General features: G+C 42.2%; 2 protein-coding genes across 3 annotated transcripts in view; both read left to right on the forward strand.

Annotated features, from left to right (window-relative positions):
- Positions 1–317: 317 nt before the first annotated feature.
- On the forward strand, positions 318–5,407 carry LOC139368617 (U1 small nuclear ribonucleoprotein C-like). Its single transcript, XM_071107698.1, has 6 exons — positions 318–403; positions 699–741; positions 910–1,018; positions 1,156–1,245; positions 1,433–1,543; positions 4,616–5,407. The coding sequence occupies exons 1-6, from the start codon at positions 396–398 to the stop codon at positions 4,726–4,728; spliced, it is 474 nt and encodes a 157-aa protein (XP_070963799.1). The 5' UTR covers positions 318–395; the 3' UTR covers positions 4,729–5,407.
- A 160-nt stretch (positions 5,408–5,567) lies between these two features.
- The window catches only part of LOC139368616 (bridge-like lipid transfer protein family member 3A), a 61,407-nt gene continuing 44,599 nt past the window's right edge, over positions 5,568–22,375 (forward strand). For both annotated transcript variants that reach the window (XM_071107696.1, XM_071107697.1), the window contains exon 1: positions 5,568–5,732. In XM_071107696.1, coding sequence (XP_070963797.1) covers positions 5,689–5,732 — 44 coding nt within the window. In that variant the 5' untranslated portion in view covers positions 5,568–5,688. The remainder of the gene's footprint in view (positions 5,733–22,375) is intronic.

The following is a 22,375-nucleotide window of genomic DNA, read 5'->3' on the forward strand; positions in this document are numbered from 1 at the left end:
TATATTTTGTCATCGAGTTCGCGCTGCGCCAGCTCAGGCCGACCCTCTTGAACTAAGGTCGCCTACATTGCAGATGTAGCGCATTATCATATCTCAGAATAACTTTTTGCACTACAAAATTATTTCTTATGAATGCATACAGTACTCACAACATGTAATGCCAAATGGTCAATACAGAAATGTGTCATACAATTTATAAGACATTGATTCTCAGATTCTGTACCCGAATTTGCATTATTTGCAATACCGATAGTGGAGGGAGGTGGCGCTGCAGTTATTATGCGGACCCTAACGAGGACGCGTCTCCTTCTCATCTTAAAGCAGTCGTTGTTTACTTAGACTTCCGGTAAAGGGAAAGGGGTTTTCGACGTTTGGTGTAAGCTAGGCTGATCGAAATGCCGAAGTAAGTGTTTTATCTTGTGTCTCTCAGTTGCATATTTAATCTATTATGAAGGTATTTTACCTTAATGCACACTGGACATGTATATCTAATGGAGGTCAGTTAGCTAATTCAATCGGCTTCAGCCAGAGCTTCAACTCTATTGGCTGTGAAGGAAGTGTAGCATCATTCATAGCGTTCCTGTTTTGCTCCCTGATCTTACATTGATTTGGTTTTATTATGACTGCTGAATTATATACTCTGGTTTTGCCTACACTGATCAAGTTGATCTAGTGCTCAATGTTTGTTTATCCATCAGGTTTTATTGTGACTACTGTGACACTTACCTAACTCATGACTCGGTAAGTCTGCACAACATTGGTAGTAGAAGTGTTTACTGATTGCATGTGGTTGATTCTGTCTTGAAGCCACATATGATGAGTTTCTTCTCTAGCCTTACTGTAAATTCAGATTGTTGCAAGGTCAACATTGTGTCCAATGTACATTGACGACTGTAATGTGTTTGGTAGCCCTCTGTGAGGAAAACACACTGCAGTGGCCGCAAACACAAAGAAAATGTAAAAGACTATTACCAGAAATGGATGGAAGAACAAGCACAGAGCCTCATTGACAAAACAAGTGAGTAACACAAGAAAAATACATACTTTGACCTGTCTTTGTTACCTTGACGTGTTTCGGCCACGATAACCATCCTAGGTGAAAAGGGGCCGGAGGGCTAATATGTCAGGAGTTCTAACAAATTTTGTTTCTCTTAGCTGCTGCCTTCCAACAAGGGAAGATGCCCCCAACACCATTCCCAGGAGCCCCACCTCCAGGGGGTGCCATGATCCCTCCACCAAACCTCCGTAAGTGCACAAGTGCCATGTACATTTCTGTTTGTATGCGAAAAGCACATCCAAGCTCAACCAAATTCCTCAGTTGGAGTGTAAATCTTACCACTCATTTACAAAAAGGACATTATATACAAATATTTTGCTACTCATAAAGGTCTGAATTACCTAGTAGTTGTTGTTAATGATGTTTTACGAATAGATGGCCCACCACGTCCAGGGATGCTACCAACACCCCAGATGGGTGGTCCTCCAATGATGCCCATGATGGGTGGAATGGGACCACCCCCACCTGGAATGATGGGTGGTCCAGGTAGGATAACCTCAAACTGTTATTTCTGTAATGTGCATTCAGAAAGTAGTCAGACCCCTTGACTTTTTCCAACATTTTGTTATGTTACAGCCTTATTCTAAAATGTATTAAATCAATCATTTTTCTCAGCAATCTACACACAATACCTCATAATGGCAAAGCTAAAATGGAAATATCACATTTACATAAGTATTCAGACCCTTTACTCAGTACTTTGTTGAAGCAACTTCGTCAGCGATTACAGCCTCGAGTCTTATTGGGTATGATGCTACAAGCTTGGCACACCTGTATTTGGGGAGGTTCTCCCATTCTTCTCTTCAGATCCTCTCAAGCTCTGCCAGGTTGGATGGCGTGCATCGCTGCACAGCTATTTTCAGGTCTCTCCAGAGATGTTACATCGGGTTTTAGTCCTGGCTCTGGCTGGGCCACTCGAGGACATTGAGACTTGTCCCGAAGCCACTCCTGCGTTGTCTTGGCTGTCTGCTTAGGGTCGTTGTCTTGTTGGAAGGTGAACATTTGCCCCAGTCTGAGATCCGGAGCGCTCTGGAGCAGGTTTTCATCAAGGATCTCTCTGTATTTTGCTCTGTTCATCTTTGCCTCAAACCTGACTACTCTCCCAGTCCCTGCCTCTGATAAACATCCCCACAGCATGCTTCACCCTACGGTGAAGGAATGGCTTCCATCTGGCAACTTTACCATAAAGGCCTGATTGGTGGAGTGCTGCAGAGATGGTCTTTCTTGAAGGTTCTGCCATCTCCACAGAGAAACTCTGGAGCTCTGTCAGAGTGACCATCGGGTTCTTGGTCACCTCACTGACCAAAGCCTGTCTCCCCCAATTGCTCAATTTGGTAGGGCGGCCAGCTCTAGGAGGAGTCTTGGTGGTTCCAAACTGCTTCCATTTAAGAATGATGGAGGCCACTGTGTTCTTGGGGACCTTCAATGCTGCAGAAATGTTTTGGTACCCTTCCCCAGATCTGTGCAATCCTGTCTCGGAGCTCTACGGACAATTCCTTTAACCTCGTGGCTTGGTTTTTTTTCTCTGACGTGCTGTCAACTGTGGGACCTTCTATACAGTACCAGTCAAAAGTTAGGAGACACCTACTCATTCAAGGGTTTGTCTTTATTTTTACTATTTTCTACATTGTAGAATAATAGTGAAGACATAAAAACTATGAAATAACACATGGAATCATGTAGTAACCAAAAAAGTGTTAATCATATCAAAATATATTTTACATTTGAGATTCTTCAAAGTAGCCACCCTTTGCCTTGATGACAGCTTTGCACATTCTTGGCATTCTCTCAACCAGCTTCATGAGGTAGTCACCTGGAATGCATTTCAATCAATTAACAGGTGTGCCTTGTTAATTTGTGGAATTTCTTTCCTTAATACATTTGAGCCAATCAGTTGTTGTGACAAGGTAGGGGTGGTATACAGAAGATAGCCCTATTTGGTAAAAGACCAAGTCCATATTATGGAAAGAACAGCTGAAATAAGCAAAGAGAAATGACAGTCCATCATTACTTTAAGACATGAAGGTCAGTCAATGCAGAAAATGTCAAGAACTTTGAAAGTTTCTAAAAGTGCAGTCACAAAAACCATCAAGCGCAATGAAGAAACTGCCTCTCATGACGACCGCCACAGGAAAGGAAAACCCAGAGTTAGCTCTGCTGTAGAGGATACTTCATTAGAGTTACCAACCTCAAATTGCAGCCCAAATAAATGCTTCCGAGTTCAAGTAACAGACTGCGTGAATCAGGCCTTCCTTCATGGTCAAATTGCTGCAAAGAAACCACTACTAAAGGACACCAATAAGAAGAGACTTGCTTGGGCCAAGAAACACAAGCAATGGACATTAGACCGGTGGAAATTTGTCCTTTTGGTCTGAGTCCAAATGTGAGATTTTTCGTCCCAACCGCTGTGTCTTTGTGAGATGCAGATTAGGTGAACGGATGATCTCCGCATGTGTGGTTCCCACTGTGAAGCATGGAGAAGGTGGTGTGATGGTGTTGGGGTGCTTTGCTGGTGACATTGTTGGTGATTTATTTAGAATTCAAGGCACACTTAACCAACATCTGCAGCGAAATACCATCCCATCTGGTTTGCGCTTAGTGGGACGATCTGTTTGTTTTTCAACAGCCTAGGGCTAGGTTGTGTAAGGGCTATTTGACCAAGAAGAATAGTGATGTAGTGCTGCATCGGATGACCTGGCCTCCACAATCACCAGACCTCAACCCAATTGAGATAGTTTGGGATGAGTTGGACTGCAGAGTGAAGGAAAAGCAGCCAAGAAGTGCTCAGCATGTGTGCGAACTCCTTCAAGACTGTTAGAATAGAATTCCTGATGAAGCTGGTTGAGAGAATGCCAAACGTGTGCAAAGTTGTCATCAAGGCAAAGGATAGCTTCTTTGAAAAATCTAAAATAAATCTAAATCTAACTTTTTTGGGGGGGGGGTTCATGATTCCATATGTGTTATTTCAAAGTTTTGATGTTTACTATTAATTCGACATTGTAGAAAATAGTAAGAATAAAGGAAAACCCTTGAATGAGTAGGCGTCCAAACTTTTGACTGGTAGTGTAGACAGGTGTGTGCCTTTTCCAAATCATGTCCAATCAATTGAATTTACCACAGGTGAACTCCAAGTTGTAGAAAAATCTCAAGGATGATTAATGAAACAGGAGGCACCTGAGCTCAATTTCCAGTCTCATAGCAAAGGGTCTGAATACTTATGTAAATAGGGTATTTGTTTTTTATTTTTAATACATTTGCAAACATTTCTAAAATCCTGTTTTCGCATTGTCATTATGGGGTATTGTGTGTAGAATGAGGGAAAACAATTATTTAATACATTTTAGAAAAAGGCTGTAACGTTACAACATTTGGGAAAAAGTCGAGGGGTCTGCATAATTTCTGAATGCACTGTACATACATAGACTCAAACAAGTGACGAATGTGCTTCGGAGTTTGCCAGTATTGAGAAAACATACCATCTAAAACAAAATACTATCATCTGAAAACAGGAATGACTCAAACCATAACCTGTAAATGCTTTCTTTCCTTCATTCTCAGGTATGCGACCTCCAATGGGTGGCCGAATGCAGATGATGCCTGGACATCACATGATGCGACCTCCCGGTCATCCAATGATGATGCGGCCAATGATGGCACGGCCAGACCGATAAACTCTCCACTCCTCCCTCAAACACACACTGTGGGTTTGTTCCACATGATCACTAAATCTTAGGTTCTCACTTCTCCCCTAAAGTCATTTGATTAGGGAAATCTATGGTTGATTAAGTTGGTCTAAAGCATTTAATGAAGTCGCTGACAAGTGCCACAGTCCCTTATATTTAGCCACTTGATCGTAGAAACATTGTTAATTTTATGTCAAACTACCAAGTAGATTTGAAGGTGAGTAAGAGATTCCGTGGAACTAACCTTTTGGCAAATCCCTCCCCACTCTACATCTGTCTCTAGGACTTAACTTTACATAATACTGTTTTGGTCATCTTGCCTTTGCTGTCCTCCCACCCATTTTCCCTGGATGGATTTCATTTTTATTATGCTACAGATTTTATAATGATCCCCTCTGCTTATTCCAATTTTCCCTGCCCATCCTTGTTAGTTTGGTGTCTTGGCACATGCTAAAGACAAAACAGGAACATATGAGGAGGTTGTTGAATGTGTTTTTGTCATTCACATAGAGGCGTATTAAGGTCTGTTTTTAGTTGGCAGTGCCATTCGGATGAAGCATTGTATCAACAGTTTTTTTGTAAACATTTTTAAAACAATTTTTATGAGCTGATGCTATTGACTGTGCATTCATTTTATGACGGTCTATTAAACGAAAATGATAACTTATTTGTCTGGTCGATAAGGTTTTCCGTCTCTTTGAACAGTTATATTTTATATCTCTTGCTGTTCGTTATAAATTCAGCAGATGGCGCTAACGCAATGTGTCAAAGCATGTCTTTGCTATGTCTTATGGGAAAAATACAATTACACAAATTGCCCGTGGTGAATAAGGGTAGTTTTTCATTTCGCTGAAGATGAGAGGTGGAGTGGAATGTGAAGAGAATATGCCTATACGCTAGCTAGCTACAAATAAATAGTTTAGCTAGGTTATTCTCACCAACACCGCAATGGCAGGAATAATCAAAAAGCAAATATTGAAACATTTGTCCAGGTAAGAAAGATTGCTAGCTAGCTTGGCTAACGTTAGCTAGCCATCTGCTTTAAGCTTGGATGGGCCAGCTAGGTGTAATACTAGGTTGGCATGTCAACCAAAAGATGTCCAGATAGAAGGATATTCATGATTTGTTACACAGCCCACTAGTTGTCTTTTGTGTTGGATAAATCTCTCAAGCTAGTAGTGCAACACCAAGCAAAGCTGATGCATAGTCTCGCGTGCGAACAGACGTTTTCGTGGAAGATTTTATTAATGTCAGTCACCTTACATAATGAATCAATACTGCCGACTGTAAATAAACGAATCCAGCATGATGTTACCATTTCTCAGGAGTGTGACTGTGTAATAGAGCATGAATGGACTGGAACCTATTATATTTAACGTTACCTTCAAGTGTTCTGCTTGGACCTCATCACCGTCAGTCATGTAACAGACATGCAGACTTTTCAGGACCGGCCAGCAGTGAGTGTCTATGGACGGGACAGCAGTAATTTTATAGGCACAGTATAAGCTCCTGAATGGGGCTTAAACAATTGTGTACAAAATATATATATATTTTTAGAAAAGATTACCGAGTTCCGAACCTGTAGTTACAGCCATGAGTGGAGCCACTCCGTATTGAGAACAATGAAGCTCAGGTGGCTTCAGGACTATTCATAAATTCCTGTCCCTCGTTAGAGTCAAGTCAGGTTATGAGAGCAATTGCTGACTGTGGGTGTCATTTCAAGTCAGCGATGAACGGCCATCAGCCCTTCCTTCAGTGTAATTTGTCCTCACTTACAGTGGTTTGAATAACTTGGCATTACACCTCACAAGGATCTCATCATGAGATAGAATTAAAATCAGTTGGTGTGCCTGCCTGCTGGAGTGTAGTGCTGCTGCTGTGCTATTTTGAGAAGATGGTCCAATTTTGGGCTTTTGTTGACAGATGAGGATGTGAATTTTACATGTTTGTGTACTTCCATTATTTCTCTCTCTCTCGTACTCAAATAATAAGAAAATAGGTGTGTCTTGACCACCATTTGCCTCATGCAGCGCGACACATCTCCTTCGCATAGAGTTAATCAGGCTGTTGATTTTGGGCTGTGGAATGTTATCCCACTCTTCAATGGCTGTGTGAAGTTGCTGGATATTGGATGGAACTGGAATACACTGTCGTACACGTTGATCCTGAGCATCTCAAACATGCTCAATGAGGGACAAGTCTAGTGAGTATGCAGGCCATGGAAGAACTGGGACATTTTCAGCTTCCAGGAATTATGTAGGGATCCTTGACATGGGGTCGTGCATTATCATGCTGAAACATGAAGTGATAGTGGCGGATGAATGACACGACAATGGACCTCGGGATCCCATCACGGCATCTCTGCATTCAAATTGCCATCGATAAAATACAATTGTGTTCGTTGTCCATAGCTTATGCCTGCCCATACCATACCCCACTGCGCTGCTCTACCTTCTTAAAAGCATTATCAACAAGGCAGGTCCTACAGGCTCTAGTTTTGTCACACCATCCAGGGAAAATGCAGCAGCTACTCTTTCTGGGGTCTGGCAAAATTAAGCCAGTTATGAATGTATTGTAGTGTTTTTTAAATTGTATAACAGATTTCACAACACACTAAGTGAAGTGTTTATCCTCAAGCCCCTATTCCACCACACATCAACAGCACAAAATCCATGTGTATGTGTGTGTATAGTGCGTTTGTTATCGTGTGGGTATGCATGTGTCTGTGCCTATGCTTGTTGCTTCACAGTCCCCGCTGTTCTATAAGGTGTATTATCTGTTTTGTAATATCTGATTCTACTGCTTGCATCCGTTACCTGATGTGGAATAGAGTTCCATGTACAGTTGTGGCCAAAAGTTTTGAGAAGGACACAAATATTAATTTTAACATAGTCTGCTGCCTCAGTTTGTATGATGGCAATTTGCATATACTCCAGAATGTTATGTAGAGCGATCAGATGAATTGCAATTAATTGCAAAGTCCCTCTTTGCCATGCAAATGAACTGAATCCCCCAAAAACATTTCCACTGCATTTTAGCCCTGCCACAAAAGGACCAGCTAACATCATGTCAGTGATTCTCTCATTAACACAGGTGTGAGTGTTGACGAGGACAAGGCTGGAGATCACTGTCATGCTGATTGAGTTCGAATAACAAATCAAATTTAATTATATAGCCTTTCTTACATCAACTGATGCCACAAATTGCTGTACAGAAACCCAGCCTAAAACCCCAAACAGCAAGCAATGCAGGTGTAGAAGTACAGACTGAAGGCTTCAAAAGGAGGGTGGTGCTTGGAATCATTGTTCTTCCTCTGTCAACCATGGTTACCTGCAAGGAAACATGTGCCGTCATCATTGCTTTGCACAAAAGGGCATCACAGGCAAGGCTATTGCTGCCAGTAAGATTGCACCTAAATCAACCATTTATCGGATCATCAAGAACTTCAAGGAGAGCGGTTAAATTGTTGTGAAGAAGGCTTCAGGGCGCCCAAGAAAGTCCAGCAAGCGCCAGGACCGTCTCCTAAATTTGATTCAACTGCGGGATCGGGGCACCACCAGTACAAAGCTTGCTCAGCAATGGCAGCAGGCAGGTGTGAGTGCTAGAGGTTGACAGATTTATGATTTTTCAATGCCGACACCGATTATTGGAGGACAAAAAAAAAAGCAGATTCCGATTAATTAAAATATATATTTTATTTGTATTTGTAATAATGACAATTACAACAATACTGAAGGAATACTTATTTCAACTTAATACATCAATAAAATCAATTTAGCCTCAAATAAATAATGAAACATGTTCAATTTGGTTTAAATAATGCAAAAACAAAGTGTTGGAGAAGAAATTAAAAGTGCAATAGAACATGAGAACATATGAAAGCTGGTGGTTCCTTTTTAACATGAGTCTTCAATATTCCCAGGTAAGAAGTTTTTAGGTTGTAGTTATTATAAGAATTATAGGACTATTTCTCTCTATACCATTTTGTATTTCATATACCTTTGACTATTGGATGTTCTTATAGGCACTTTAGTATTGCCAGTGTAACAGTATAGCTTCCGTTCCTCTCCTTGCCCCTACCTGGGCTCGAACCAGGAACACATCGACAACAGCCACCCTCGAAGCATCGTTACCCATCACTCTACAAAAGTTGCGGCCCTTGCAGGGCAAGGAAAACAACTACTTCAAGGTTTCAGAGCGAGTGATGTCACCGATTGAAACGCTATCAGCGCGCACCCCGCTAATTAGCTAGCCATTTCACATCAGTTACACCAGCCTAATCTCGGGAGTTGATAGCCTTGAAGTCATAAACATCTCAATGCTTGAAGCACAGCGAAGAGCTGCTGGCAAATGCATGAAAGTGCTGTTTGAATGAATGCTTGCGAGCCTGCTGCTACCTACCAGTCAGACTGCTCTATCAAATATCAAATAATATACTTAATTACAACATATACTAACACACAGAAATACAAGCCTTAGTTTCTGGATTTGACCATATTAATGACTTTATTCTTTCAATTAAATACGGAACCGTTCCGTATTTTTATCTAACGGGTGGCATCCATAAGTCTAAATATTCCTGTTACATTGCACAACCTTCAATGTTATGTCATAATTACGTAACATTCTGGCAAATTATTTTGCAACGAGCCAGGCGGCCCAAACTGTTGCATATACCCTGACTTTGCGTGCAATGAACGCAAGAGAAGTGACACAATTTCCCTAGTTTAATATTGCCTGCTAACCTGGATTTCTTTTAACTAAATATGCAGGTTTAAAAATATGTACTTCTGTGTATTGATTTCAAGAAAGGCATTGATGTTTATAGTTAGGTACATTCGTGCAACGATTGTGCTTTTTTCGCAAATACGCTTTTGATAAGTCATCCCCCGTTTGGTGAAGTTGGTCTTCACACAGTTCGCAACGAGCCAGGCGGCCCAAACTGCTGCATATAGCCTGACTGTTGCACAGAACGCAAGAGAAATGACACAATTACCCTAGTTAAAAGAAATGCATGTTAGCAGGCAATATTAACTAAATATGCAGGTTTAAAAAATATATACTTGTGTATTGATTTTAAGAAAGGCGTTGATGTTTATGGTTAGGTACACATTGGTGCAACGACAGTGCTTTTTCGCGAATGCGCTTGTTAAATAACCTTTTGGCTAAGTAGGCTATGATTCAATGAAATTAACAGGCACCGCATCGATTATATGCAACGCAGGACAAGCTAGATAAACTAGTAATATCATCAACCATGTGTAGTTAACTAGTGATTATGTTAAGATTGATTGTTTTTTTATAAGATACGTTAAATAGCACCTTACCTTGGCTCCTTGCTGCACTCGCATAACAGGTAGTCAGCCTGCCATGCAGTCTCCTCGTGGAGTGCAATGTAATCGGCCATAATCGGTGTCCAACAATGGAGATTACCGATTGTTATGATAACTTGAAATCGGCCCTAATTAATCGGCCATTCCGATTAAATCGGTCGACCTCTGAGTGTGAGTGCATCTGCACGCACAGTGAAGCAAAGACTTTGAGGATGGCCTGGTGTCAAGAAGGGCAGCAAAGAAGCCACTTCTCTCCAGGAAAACATCAAGGACAGACTAATATTCTGCAAAAGGTACAGTGATTGGACTGCTGAGAACTGGGCTAAAGTCATTTTCTCTGATGAATCCCCTTTCCGATTGTTTGGGACATCTGTAAAAAGCTTGTCTGGAGAAGACTTGGGAACTGTGAAGAGACCTCTGGTGGCATGTCTTGTGGTATATATATATATATATATATATATATATGAGTGTCTGAGATTTGTGGTAGTTGTTTAAACAGACAGCTCGGTGCTTTCAACATGTCAATACCGCTCACAAATACAAGTAGTGGTGAAGTCGATCTCTCCTCCACTTTGAGCCAGGATAGATTTACATTAAAGTTTGCTCTCTATGTACATCCAAGGGCCAGCCATGCAGCCCTGTTCTGAGCCAATTGCAGTTTTACTAACTCCCTCCTTGTAGCACCTGACCACATGTCTGAACAGTTGTCCAGGTACGACAAAACTAGAGCCTGTAGGACCTGCCTTGTTGATTGTGCAGTTAAGAAGGTAGAGCAGCGCTTTATTATGGACAGACTTCTCCCCATCTTAGCATTGTATTGTCCCTAATACAATGATTTTGAAATATTTAGGACTAACTTATTCCTTGCCACCCATTCTGAAACTGAGGCTCTTTGTTAAGTGGCATTACTCAATGCCAGTGGCATGTCGTTAATAAAGTTTGAAAAAAGTAAGGGGCCTAGACAGCTGCCCTGGGGAATTCCTGATTCTACCTGGATTATGTTGCAGAGGCTTCCATTAAAGAACACCCTCTGTGTTCTGTTAAACAGGTAACTCTTTATCCACAATAAAGCAGGGGATGTAGAGCCATAACACATGAGTTTTTCCAGCAGTAGACTCAGATCGATAATGTCAAAAGCAGCACTAAAGTCTAACAAAACAGCCCTCACATTCTTTTTATCATCAATTTCTCTCAGCCAATAATCAGTCATTTGTGTAAGTGCTGTGCTTGTTGAATGTCCTTCCCTATAATCGTCTTGAAAGTCTTTTGTTAATTTGTTTACTGTAAAATAGCATTGTATCTGGTCAAAGACAAATTTTCCCAGAATTTTACTAAGGGTTGGTAACAGACTGATTGGTCTGAATTTTGAGCCAGTAAATGGGGCTTTACTATTCTTAGGTAGTGGAATTACTTTTGCTTCCCTCAAGGCATGAGGGCACACACTTTCTAGTAGGCTTAAATTGAAGACATGGCAAATAGGAGTGGCAATATCGTCCGCTATTATCCTCAGTAATTTTCCATCAAAGTTGTCAAGTCTTCGGTAGTTTGTCATTGTTGATAGACAACCATTTTTCAACCTCTTCCACACTCACTTTACGTAATTCAAATTACAATTTTTGTCTTTCATAATTTGGTCAGATATACTTGGATGTGTAGTGTCAGCATTTGTTGCTGGTATGTCATGCTTAAGTTTGCTAGTCTTGCCAATGAAAAAATCATTAAAGTACTTGGCAATATCAGTCGGTTGGAGGCGGCTTATGGTAGATAAATTAACATTCAGTTCTCTGGTGACAGCTACGGTGGAGATTGCTGCAGTTAGCATGCCAATTGCACGCTCCCTCAAAGCTTGCATGCACACTAACAGGGATGTAAACAGATGTGTGTACAAAATGTGAGAGAAATAAGCTTTTTGTGCATATGGAAAATTTATTGGATCTTTTATTTCAGCTCATGAAACATGGGACCAACACTTTACATGTTGAGTTTATATTTTTGTTCAGTACATGTTTAGGAGGGGGTTATAGCGTAGCCTAACCAATTCTAAATGGCACTAGCAGTTCACAAAGTAGCTTAAGCTGATTTGCTTCAAAACTGCAGCTCGTTGTTGAAACACATTTTCTTACTTTAGTCAACCAGTCCGTTTTGAATTTGTAAAAAAAAAAAAATCGCAAGGAATGTAGCTCGTGTATCCCATCAGTTAGATACGTTTTTATATGCATTTATTTCTGTAGGCCTAACGGGAGCTTGTGTGCACTCAGCACGCGTGTGGAGAGCTTTCAGAACGCAATTGAGTGAATGAGACACTGAGGGGAAAGGGAATTTAGGGAGAAGAACAGTGTGATGCTTGGAATAGATTAGAGAAGGTTACTCATACTGTCGTGGTTGTGTGTATCAGACAATAGCCATAGGGAAGGCTAGGCTGCATCCCACTTATTGAAGCCACTACGTAGGCTTACAAAGTCATCTGTCTTTAAATGTAGCCTACAGATGCACACCTTTGCATTTAGAGTTACGTAGAAGCGTCAAGCTTTTGTTTGCAGCAATACCGGTTTAGGTCTAACTCTTGACAGTTCTCTCTCTTCTTGCATGCCTGGCAATTACTCTCACTCTGTCAGTAAGGGAAGGGTTTTTGTGGTGAAATTTGTTGAGATCTCACTCTGCTCCGCTGTATGGGGCAAAGGCTAAGAGGCATTGGCCTAACTCCAGTATGTCAGTTTGACACATGTTTTGCTTTGCTCTGTTGCTCCAATTGTGGTGACTGTTAAATAAATTATATTGTTCACTAGATAGGAGGTAACAGAGCAAATTCACAATGGCATTGAGAGCATACTGTAGCCTCTCAATTGCATTCTGACAAATGGTAAATATCCTAACCTTTATTCCCTGTTATGGGACAAAATTAGAATTATGGTTTATTCGTTGATTTTGTCTTTGGTAATTAGCCTGAAGAGCTCCGGGTCTTCTATCCAACTGACGCTTCTCCCTCCCTGTACTATGACATTCGGCTATCATTATCAACACTGACTATCAGCTGTGGAAAACCATTGCCTAAGTCAAGACCTGCAACCCTACATTTTGTTTTGTTTTTCAAGCTTCTTTGAGATTTTCTTTGTAACAAAAAGCGGGAAATAAAATACATCTGTTATTATTGGTAATTGTATTCAGCCTTTGGTTTGGCTTAGGGCTTTATTTCGCCAGAGACACAATGTTGCTTTGGATTGTAGCTTCTTCAAGACTGTGAGTGCATTATGACACATGGCCTGCATTAGGTATGACTGTTTCATTCCCCCTCCTTGCATAAACTATAATAAGGACTTGTCAGAAAACATAACTCTCTTGGAATGTTAGCACACAAGAGAAACTGTGCTAGAATAGAATAGCTAGCCTTGCCGTTTCAGTGCTGCAAGTGTTTGGAAGATGCAGACATCATGTTTGAGTTTGTTCTCTAGGTCAGTTCCATGTTACCCACTTAGCAACTCCCTGGCCCTGCGGAACTGCCCAACCCAGTCAGCTGTCTTGTGGCACTGTTTTGTTGGCCAAACCGAGTGGTCAACATCAGTGCTCAATTCTGTTATGTCCAATTTCCACCCAATCCATTCCTTAACTCTCACTCAATCATGGTCTTTCTCTGGGAAGAATGACAACAGAATCAAAATCACCAGGCTTTACCAAGCGCTGGACACATCACCGTTAGTGACAGGCTCTGTTACTGATATGACCGGGAGCCCTGTTTTGGCTGTGCATATCATATAAAATAGGAAGATAACATCTTGGCCTAAAATTGACCAAATCTAGGCCCTATGTGGCAAAAGATCGGTAGAAAGGGATATGACAAGTGTTAAACCTTGGCTATATCAAAATGTTGCTTTTTTTGACCACTCCACGTTCCTCAGCAATATTCCTTGTCTTCAACCCCATTGGACATGAGACTATTGAAAACACTGACTAGCACTGTACTGAAAACAGCTAAACAGCATCCTTTCCAGCTCCTCATGAGTTGTTCTGGAGTATTTCGATTTTGAGAAGAGGGAGGATTGACATACTTCCCTGGATTTTACATGGGGCCTGTGAGCAACAAGCATCAAGTGAAACACTCGAGTTGTGTTCAAAGCTTAACCCTCAGGTAGTTTGTGTGGACTTCATGGTGGACTCCCACACACAGTAGTACTAAACAGGAGCTGCTCTCCCACAGCAAGCGTTAATGGGGTGCTCAGCAGTGTGTGGCTGGTTGGCTTCCCTCTGTTTGAGAGAATGCCCTGAAGTCGACGTCTGTTATGAAGGGATTTGAGAGACTAGTTTAGGAAAATATCTCCTCCATCTTACCTGACACCCTAGATCCACAACAATTTGCATACCACCCCAACAGATTAATGGATGACACAATAACCATTGCACTGCCCTAACCCACCTGGACATACCTATCTAAGAATGCTGTTCATCGACTACAGCTCAGCCTTCAACACCATAGTGCCCCGCCAAGCTCATCACTAAGCTCAGGGTCCTGGGTCTGAACCCCTCCATGTGAAACTGGATCCTGGACTTCCTGACGGGCTGACCTCAGGTGGTGAAGGTAGGCAACAACACCTCTGCCACACTGATCCTCAACACGGTAGCCCCACAGGGGTGCATGCTCAGCCCCCTCCTGTACTTCCTGTTCACCCATGACGGCGTAGCCATGCACATCTCCAACTCAATCATCAACTTTGCTGACGACATTGTTGGCCTGATTACCAACAACGATGAGACGGCTTACAGGGAGGAGGTGAGAGCCCTGGCAGAGTGGTGCCAGGAAAATAACCTCTCCTTCAATGTCAACAAAAGGAAGGAGCTGATTGTGGACTACAGGAGACAGCAGAGAGAGCACGCCCCAATCCACATCGACGGGCCGCAGTGGAGAGGGTTAAAAGCTTCAAGTTCCTTTGCGTGGACTTCACTGAGGACCTGAAATTATCCCATCACACCTACAGTGTGGTGAAGAAGGCACAACAGCGCCTCTTCAACCTCAGGAGGCTGAAGAAATTTAACTTGGCCCCTAAGACCCTCACAAACTTCTACAAATCCACCATTGAGAGCATTCTGTCCGGATGTATGCCTGGTATGGCATTTGCATTGTCCTCAACCGCAGGGCTCCCCAGAGAGTGGTGCGGTCAGCTGCTAAACTGTGTACGCAGCCATTAAAATTTGAGTTAGCATAGGATCTCTGCAGGCTATGAACACATCTGTGAGTGATCACTGTCCATGATGTGCCTTGATCCTGGTTGATGGACAAGGGAAGCTCACTTTGCTATGATGACAGCTCACTTTGGAACTTAAACCTGGTTTTACGCAGCATATTTCATACTGACTGGTAGATGGCTTGAAACCTTTATTAAAATATTTTTTTTAAATCAAAGACAAATATCACTTTTCCAGGATACATTTTGTTCTCCCTTTCATTCATAGCCAGGCCATTATGTGTTGAATAAGCCCTCGAATTGTTGTACCTCAAAACAATGCTAATCCCCAAAACATTGCTGTGGCCTAGTTTTAATGAATACCCTGATGGTTTGTATGGTGTTTGACTACAGCCTATTTATTCTTTTCACCAGAATATATTAAAATGCACTGCATTGTTAAAAGGGTTGGATCCCCAGCTAGGATGTGTTGGAGGCTGTGTTTTGAATACCTTTTTTCCCCTCTTCTCATTATTGATCTGGGTTAGTGTACATCAAAGCTACTGAGTGTGCAGGCTTTTGTCCAGCCCTGCTATAAAGGATGGAACAAAATCATACATACCCAGTAGCTCTAATATAATAATATAATTTATTCAACTTTTAAAGTGGTATTCATTAGATAAAGAAATCTCAAAGCGCTGTAAAGCAACAACAAAAAGCAAGATATTTAAAAACAAGATCATTAATCATCATGTGTAGCACAAGAGACTGAAGTTTGAGAAAGTTCATGGCTTGATTGAGGTCAGCGGAGGGAGGAGGTGGTCAAAGGGGAGACGTGTAGGGTAACAGTCTATTTTCAGACATGGACATTTCATTATGGGTTGCTAAAGTGTTGTGTGGAATGAAAGTAGTCCTTTTAACCTAATAAAAACAGTTATGTAAGAATGGGGTTTGTGTAGTAGGCCTAATGCATTATCACAGTTTATTGACTATATGCCTGGCGTGCCAATATTGTTCTTCTCGGACCATATTTATTATATTTCAAAACTCAAGCTTTGATTACAAAATATATCAGTTGGTGTAGCACTTGCGAAGCACAGATGAGCATAAATTGCAATAATTTGTTTTTTTTATTTTACTGGACTGCTGGTACCTGCATCTGATGGTCATGGTGCTTTCAAGATGACTGGGAACACAGAAAAAAAACAAGTTCCCAGTGGTTTTGAACACAACATTAGTCTCAGCGGAGGGAGGGAGAGAGCAGCAGAGGATCCGATCCGCCTCTCATGGTCCCTGTTCTGTCCTTCCTTTCCTCCAGTGAGACTGACCAGAGAGAGGGGACACCGTCTTCCACCTGATGGCAAAACTCAAGTCGCACCGCATCTGCCTCATGCATAAATTCCTGTTGTTTTCCTTTGACCAGAGAAAGTGAAATATTCCTCGAAGTTAAAATAAACACAACAGGCTGCTAATAATAATAATAATAAAAACACATGGCTATCGATACACTTAGCTACTCATTCATTGTAGCTCCAGCGCGAGTGGAAATAGGGATTTTATAATAGTGTTGAATTTAAACACTAGTGCTGAATAAAACAATTCAACATGAGCGCACTCATAAAAACAGCATCTCTTTGCTGTATTCTTTGGCACTCTCTCTGTGGTCATGGTTTTAAAAGTTATTAAATCTTACGTAGGCTAGTATTAAACTGCTGTGGCCGAGGTCGTGGAAGTTCCGTAGGTGATTTGGGCTATCTGATTGGCCAGCGCAGTAGGCGCACTCGATTTAGCCAATTATCTCCCGGTCCGCGGAGTTTGTTTTTTTAACAAATGAAATGGTTTAAAATGGGAACACTTTGCTTACCCACTGTGCAGGGCTTCTGAATCAAGTGCACCTACCGCCAACAGCGCAACCCCTGCCACAAAAAAGGAGCACAAGCCTTTATCACAGCTGTTACCGTTGGCTTTTCTACAGAAATGTTTGGTGATGGACTAGGAATGCCTTGAAGATTGACCAATCGATTGTGATCGAACGGTTGGTGACCACTTCTTCTAGAGTCAATGACAAACCAGTATTGTGACTGGGATATAGATTAGGAGGAATGGTTGAGGTGGTGGAGTGGTTCACCTGTTCACCTTAGCTTAGCAATCGTTAACGTAGGCTGACAGAGGATACATCACTGTTATTTATAGGGCATTTCCATCTTAAAAGGACCCATGAGCATCAATAGGTAAAGTTCATAGGAGCATGTTAATATGGGTGTCAAATTTAAGCTAAGAGCCTATACTTTTGACATTTAAGGAATATACACATTTTTCTACCATTTCCCATCTTAAAAATGTGGAATAATACAGAATTGTGAGAATCGCATTGCATATTGTATCAGCACCTTAGCACCATGATAATATTGTATTGTGAGGTCCCTGGGGGCGTTCTTCTCGTATCACAAAATTGAGATCCGTATCGAATAGGATTCATTAAATTCTTACCCGTAACCTGTCTCCAACAAAATCCGGGCATTACATTTTTAAAAAAAAATATTCAATTTGGATCCGAGGTGATCCAGATCCGATTAGGGTGACCACAAGTCCCGGATTGTGCAGGACAGTCCTGCATTTTGGCTCTGCGTCCCGCAACCAAACAATCATGTCCCGCATTCTATCAACAAATTCAGACACCACTCTATGAGAATAAATGGTTCATTTGTCCCGAATTTCAGTCATACATTCCGACCTGCCCCTTGCAGTCACGTTGCGTTTATGAAAATACATATATCATAAGGATGTGGTAGACTAAGCCTGCTGGTGAAGCCCAGTTCTCCAGTTGTTGTTGTTGATCTGATATTCTGCGCAGCGCAAGACAAAAAGTAATGTCATTGGCCTATCGCCAACCAATCATATTTCTCAAACCGTTTCGGGCTTAATTTCAGCCAAACTTGGAGAGGACAGTTAGGCCTAATTACTTACAAAAATGAGATTTCCTTTATATAAAACTTTAACTCAGTAAATCTTAGAAATGGTTGCATTTTATATTTTGGTTCAGTATCGATAACAGTAGACTGAAAGATATGTAATTTCATCAAACTTTTGAGGCTCCCGATGCTCATTCAACAAATGTTCTGCTGCTTCACTAAATTAAATCCCGCTTTAAGAGTCTCCCTTCCTAACTGTTTTACATTGACTGAGACCAATCAGAAATTTCCCTGGCCAAATATTTGCAGATTTTGTGGTCTCCCATTTCTGCATCACCAAATTTTGCGCAGGCAAAAGAGTAAGCTAGGTGTGCTTCAATTGCTAATTCTTTGCGCGGACTGCAGGAGCCTTGCTCCGTCACTTCTCACAATGGTGCTTGTTTAGTAAAGTTTAGATCAAAGCTGAATCAATGTCTTGTAAGATCACATAATGATTCATTAGTATTTGACATAACATATCCAAATGTATGATAGGGCTGATGACCCAATTTAGTCGACTGATCAATTGTTTGGTTGATAGGCTGTTGGTTGACCAAGATTTTTTTTTAGTCGAGCAATATAAAAAATATATATCATGGTGTACAAGTAAGCTGTCTGATTAGCTCCTGTCTGAGTGGACTAATCCATTGTGAGGCCCTGCCGGATGGCACAGTCCATCACTCTAAGACATGTGCTACTAAAATTCTATATGGTTATATTACGTAAGAACAATGGTGCAACACTAATAAAAATAATATTTTATAACATGCGCTTTCTCCCGTGTTGGATAGTGGTCACTGTCCGCGGTTCTGAAACACCTCAGTGCGCTATTGAATTGGCGCCTTTTCCTAGACAACGTTGCTTTGTGTATAGAAGTTAACCAGCATATTGGTGTTGAGAACAATGAGGCAGCTGCAGAATGAGGAGATGAGAAAAACAGCCCTTTTGTTATTGTCTAAGAAAAGTGAGCAGAGAGGAAACCTCAACTTAATTAGGTCTATAATCAAAAGCCTAACTGTTAAATGTGCCTGGCTTTATGACCGTTTGAGTGTTTTAAGCCTCACCCAACTACAGTGACTTCCAAAAGTATTCACCCCCTTGGCATTTGTCTTATTTCGTTGCATTATAACCTGTCATTTAAATGAATTTTCATTTGGATTTCATTTAACTTTTTTGGGATAGGGGGCAGTATTCGGAAGTTAGGATGACTGAGGTGCCCAAAGTAAACTGCCTGTTACTCAGGCCCAGAAGCTAGAAGCAAACTGGAAACCATTTATCCGGAGGCTGCATTCATTGTAGCTGGGGATTTTAACAAGGCTAATCTGAAAACAAGACTCCCCAAATTTTATCAGCATATCGATTGCGCAACCAGGGGTGGAAAGACCTTGGATCATTGTTACTCTAACTTCCGCGACGCATATAAGGCCCTGCCCCACCCCCTTTCGGAAAAGCTGACCACGACTCCATTTTGTTGATCCCTGCCTACAGACAGAAACTAAAACAAGAGGCTCCCACGCTGAGGTCTGTCCAACGCTGGTCCGACCAAGCTGACTCCACACTCCAAGACTGCTTCCATCACGTGGACTGGGAGATGTTTCGTATTGCGTCAGACAACAACATTGACGAATACGCTGATTCGGTGTGCGAGTTCATTAGAACGTGCGTTGAAGATGTCGTTCCCATAGCAACGATTAAAACATTCCCTAACCAGAAACCGTGGATTGATGGCAGCATTCGTGTGAAACTGAAAGCGCGAACCACTGCTTTTAATCAGGGCAAGGTGTCTGGTAACATGACCGAATACAAACAGTGCAGCTATTCCCTCCGCAAGGCTATCAAACAAGCTAAGCGTCAGTACAGAGACAAAGTAGAATCTCAATTCAACGGCTCAGACACAAGAGGCATGTGGCAGGGTCTACAGTCAATCACGGACTACAGGAAGAAATCCAGCCCAGTCACGGACCAGGATGTCCTGCTCCCAGGCAGACTAAATAACTTTTTTGCCCGCTTTGAGGACAATACAGTGCCACTGACACGGCCTGCAACGAAAACTTGCGGTCTCTCCTTCACTGCAGCCGAGGTGAGTAAGACATTTAAACGTGTTAACCCTCGCAAGGCTGCAGGCCCAGACGGCATCCCCAGCCGCGCCCTCAGAGCATGCGCAGATCAGCTGGCCGGTGTGTTTACGGACATATTCAATCAATCCCTATACCAGTCTGCTGTTCCCACATGCTTCAAGAGGGCCACCATAATTCCTGTTCCCAAGAAAGCTAAGGTAACTGAGCTAAACGACTACCGCCCCGTAGCACTCACTTCCGTCATCATGAAGTGCTTTGAGAGACTAGTCAAGGACCATATCACCTCCACCCTACCTGACACCCTAGACCCACTCCAATTTGCTTACCGCCCAAATAGGTCCACAGACGATGCAATCTCAACCACACTGCACACTGCCCTAACCCATCTGGACAAGAGGAATACCTATGTGAGAATGCTGTTCATTGACTACAGCTCGGCATTCAACACCATAGTACCCTCCAAGCTCGTCATCAAGCTCGAGACCCTGGGTCTCGACCCCGCCCTGTGCAACTGGGTACTGGACTTCCTGACGGGCCGCCCCCAGGTGGTGAGGGTAGGCAACAACATCTCCTCCCCGCTGATCCTCAACACTGGGGCCCCACAAGGGTGCGTTCTGAGCCCTCTCCTGTACTCCCTGTTCACCCACGACTGCGTGGCCACGCACGCCTCCAACTCAATCATCAAGTTTGCGGACGACACAACAGTGGTAGGCTTGATTACCAACAACGACGAGACGGCCTACAGGGAGGAGGTGAGGGCCCTCGGAGTGTGGTGTCAGGAAAATAACCTCACACTCAACGTCAACAAAACTAAGGAGATGATTGTGGACTTCAGGAAACAGCAGAGGGAACACCCCCCTATCCACATCGATGGAACAGTAGTGGAGAGGGTAGCAAGTTTTAAGTTCCTCGGCATACACATCACAGACAAACTGAATTGGTCCACTCACACAGACAGCATTGTGAAGAAGGCGCAGCAGCGCCTCTTCAACCTCAGGAGGCTGAAGAAATTCGGCTTGTCACCAAAAGCACTCACAAACTTCTACAGATGCACAATCGAGAGCATCCTGGCGGGCTGTATCACCGCCTGGTACGGCAACTGCTCCGCCCTCAACCGTAAGGCTCTCCAGAGGGTAGTGAGGTCTGCACAACGCATCACCGGCGGCAAACTACCTGCCCTCCAGGACACCTACACCACCCGATGTCACAGGAAGGCCATAAAGATCATCAAGGACATCAACCACCCGAGCCACTGCCTGTTCACCCCGCTATCATCCAGAAGGCGAGGTCAGTACAGGTGCATCAAAGCTGGGACAGAGAGACTGAAAAACAGCTTCTATCTCAAGGCTATCAGACTGTTAAACAGCCACCACTAACATTGAGTGGCTGCTGCCAACACACTGACACTGACTCAACTCCAGCCACTTTAATAATGGGAATTGATGGGAAATGATGTAAATATATCACTAGCCACTTTAAACAATGCTACCTTATATAATGTTACTTACCCTACATTATTCATCTCATATGCATACGTATATACTGTACTCTATATCATCGACTGTATCCTTATGTAATACATGTATCACTAGCCACTTTAACTATGCCACTTTGTTTACATACTCATCTCATATGTATATACTGTACTCGATACAATCTACTGTATCTGCCTATGCTGCTCTGTACCATCACTCATTCATATATCCTTCTGTACATATTCTTTATCCCCTCACACTGTGTACAAGACAGTAGTTTTGGAATTGTTAGTTAGATTACTTGTTGGTTATTACTGCATTGTCGGAACTAGAAGCACAAGCATTTCGCTACACTCGCATTAACATCTGCTAACCATGTGTATGTGACAAATAAATTTGATTTGATTTGATTTAGGATATGCATATAATTGGTAGATTTGGATAGAAAACACTAAAGTTTCCAAAACTGTTAAAATAATGTCTGAGTATAACAGAACTGATATGGTACGTGAAAACCTGAGGAAAATCCATCCAGGAAGTGGGATATTTTTGATGTGGGTACTTTTATATTGAATGCCTATACAGTATGTAATGGGTTAGGACCCAGATTGCAGTTCCTATGGTTTCCACTAGATGTCAACAGTC

This window comes from Oncorhynchus clarkii, chromosome 16 (assembly GCF_045791955.1).
Source record: "Oncorhynchus clarkii lewisi isolate Uvic-CL-2024 chromosome 16, UVic_Ocla_1.0, whole genome shotgun sequence".
Taxonomy (NCBI): domain Eukaryota; kingdom Metazoa; phylum Chordata; class Actinopteri; order Salmoniformes; family Salmonidae; genus Oncorhynchus; species Oncorhynchus clarkii.

Coding starts and splice junctions, on each gene's coding strand:
- LOC139368617 (XM_071107698.1), top strand. Junction 1,246..1,432: donor GATCCCTCCACCAAACCTCC/GTAAGTGCACAA, acceptor TTTTACGAATAG/ATGGCCCACCACGTCCAGGG. Junction 1,544..4,615: donor TGGAATGATGGGTGGTCCAG/GTAGGATAACCT, acceptor CTTCATTCTCAG/GTATGCGACCTCCAATGGGT.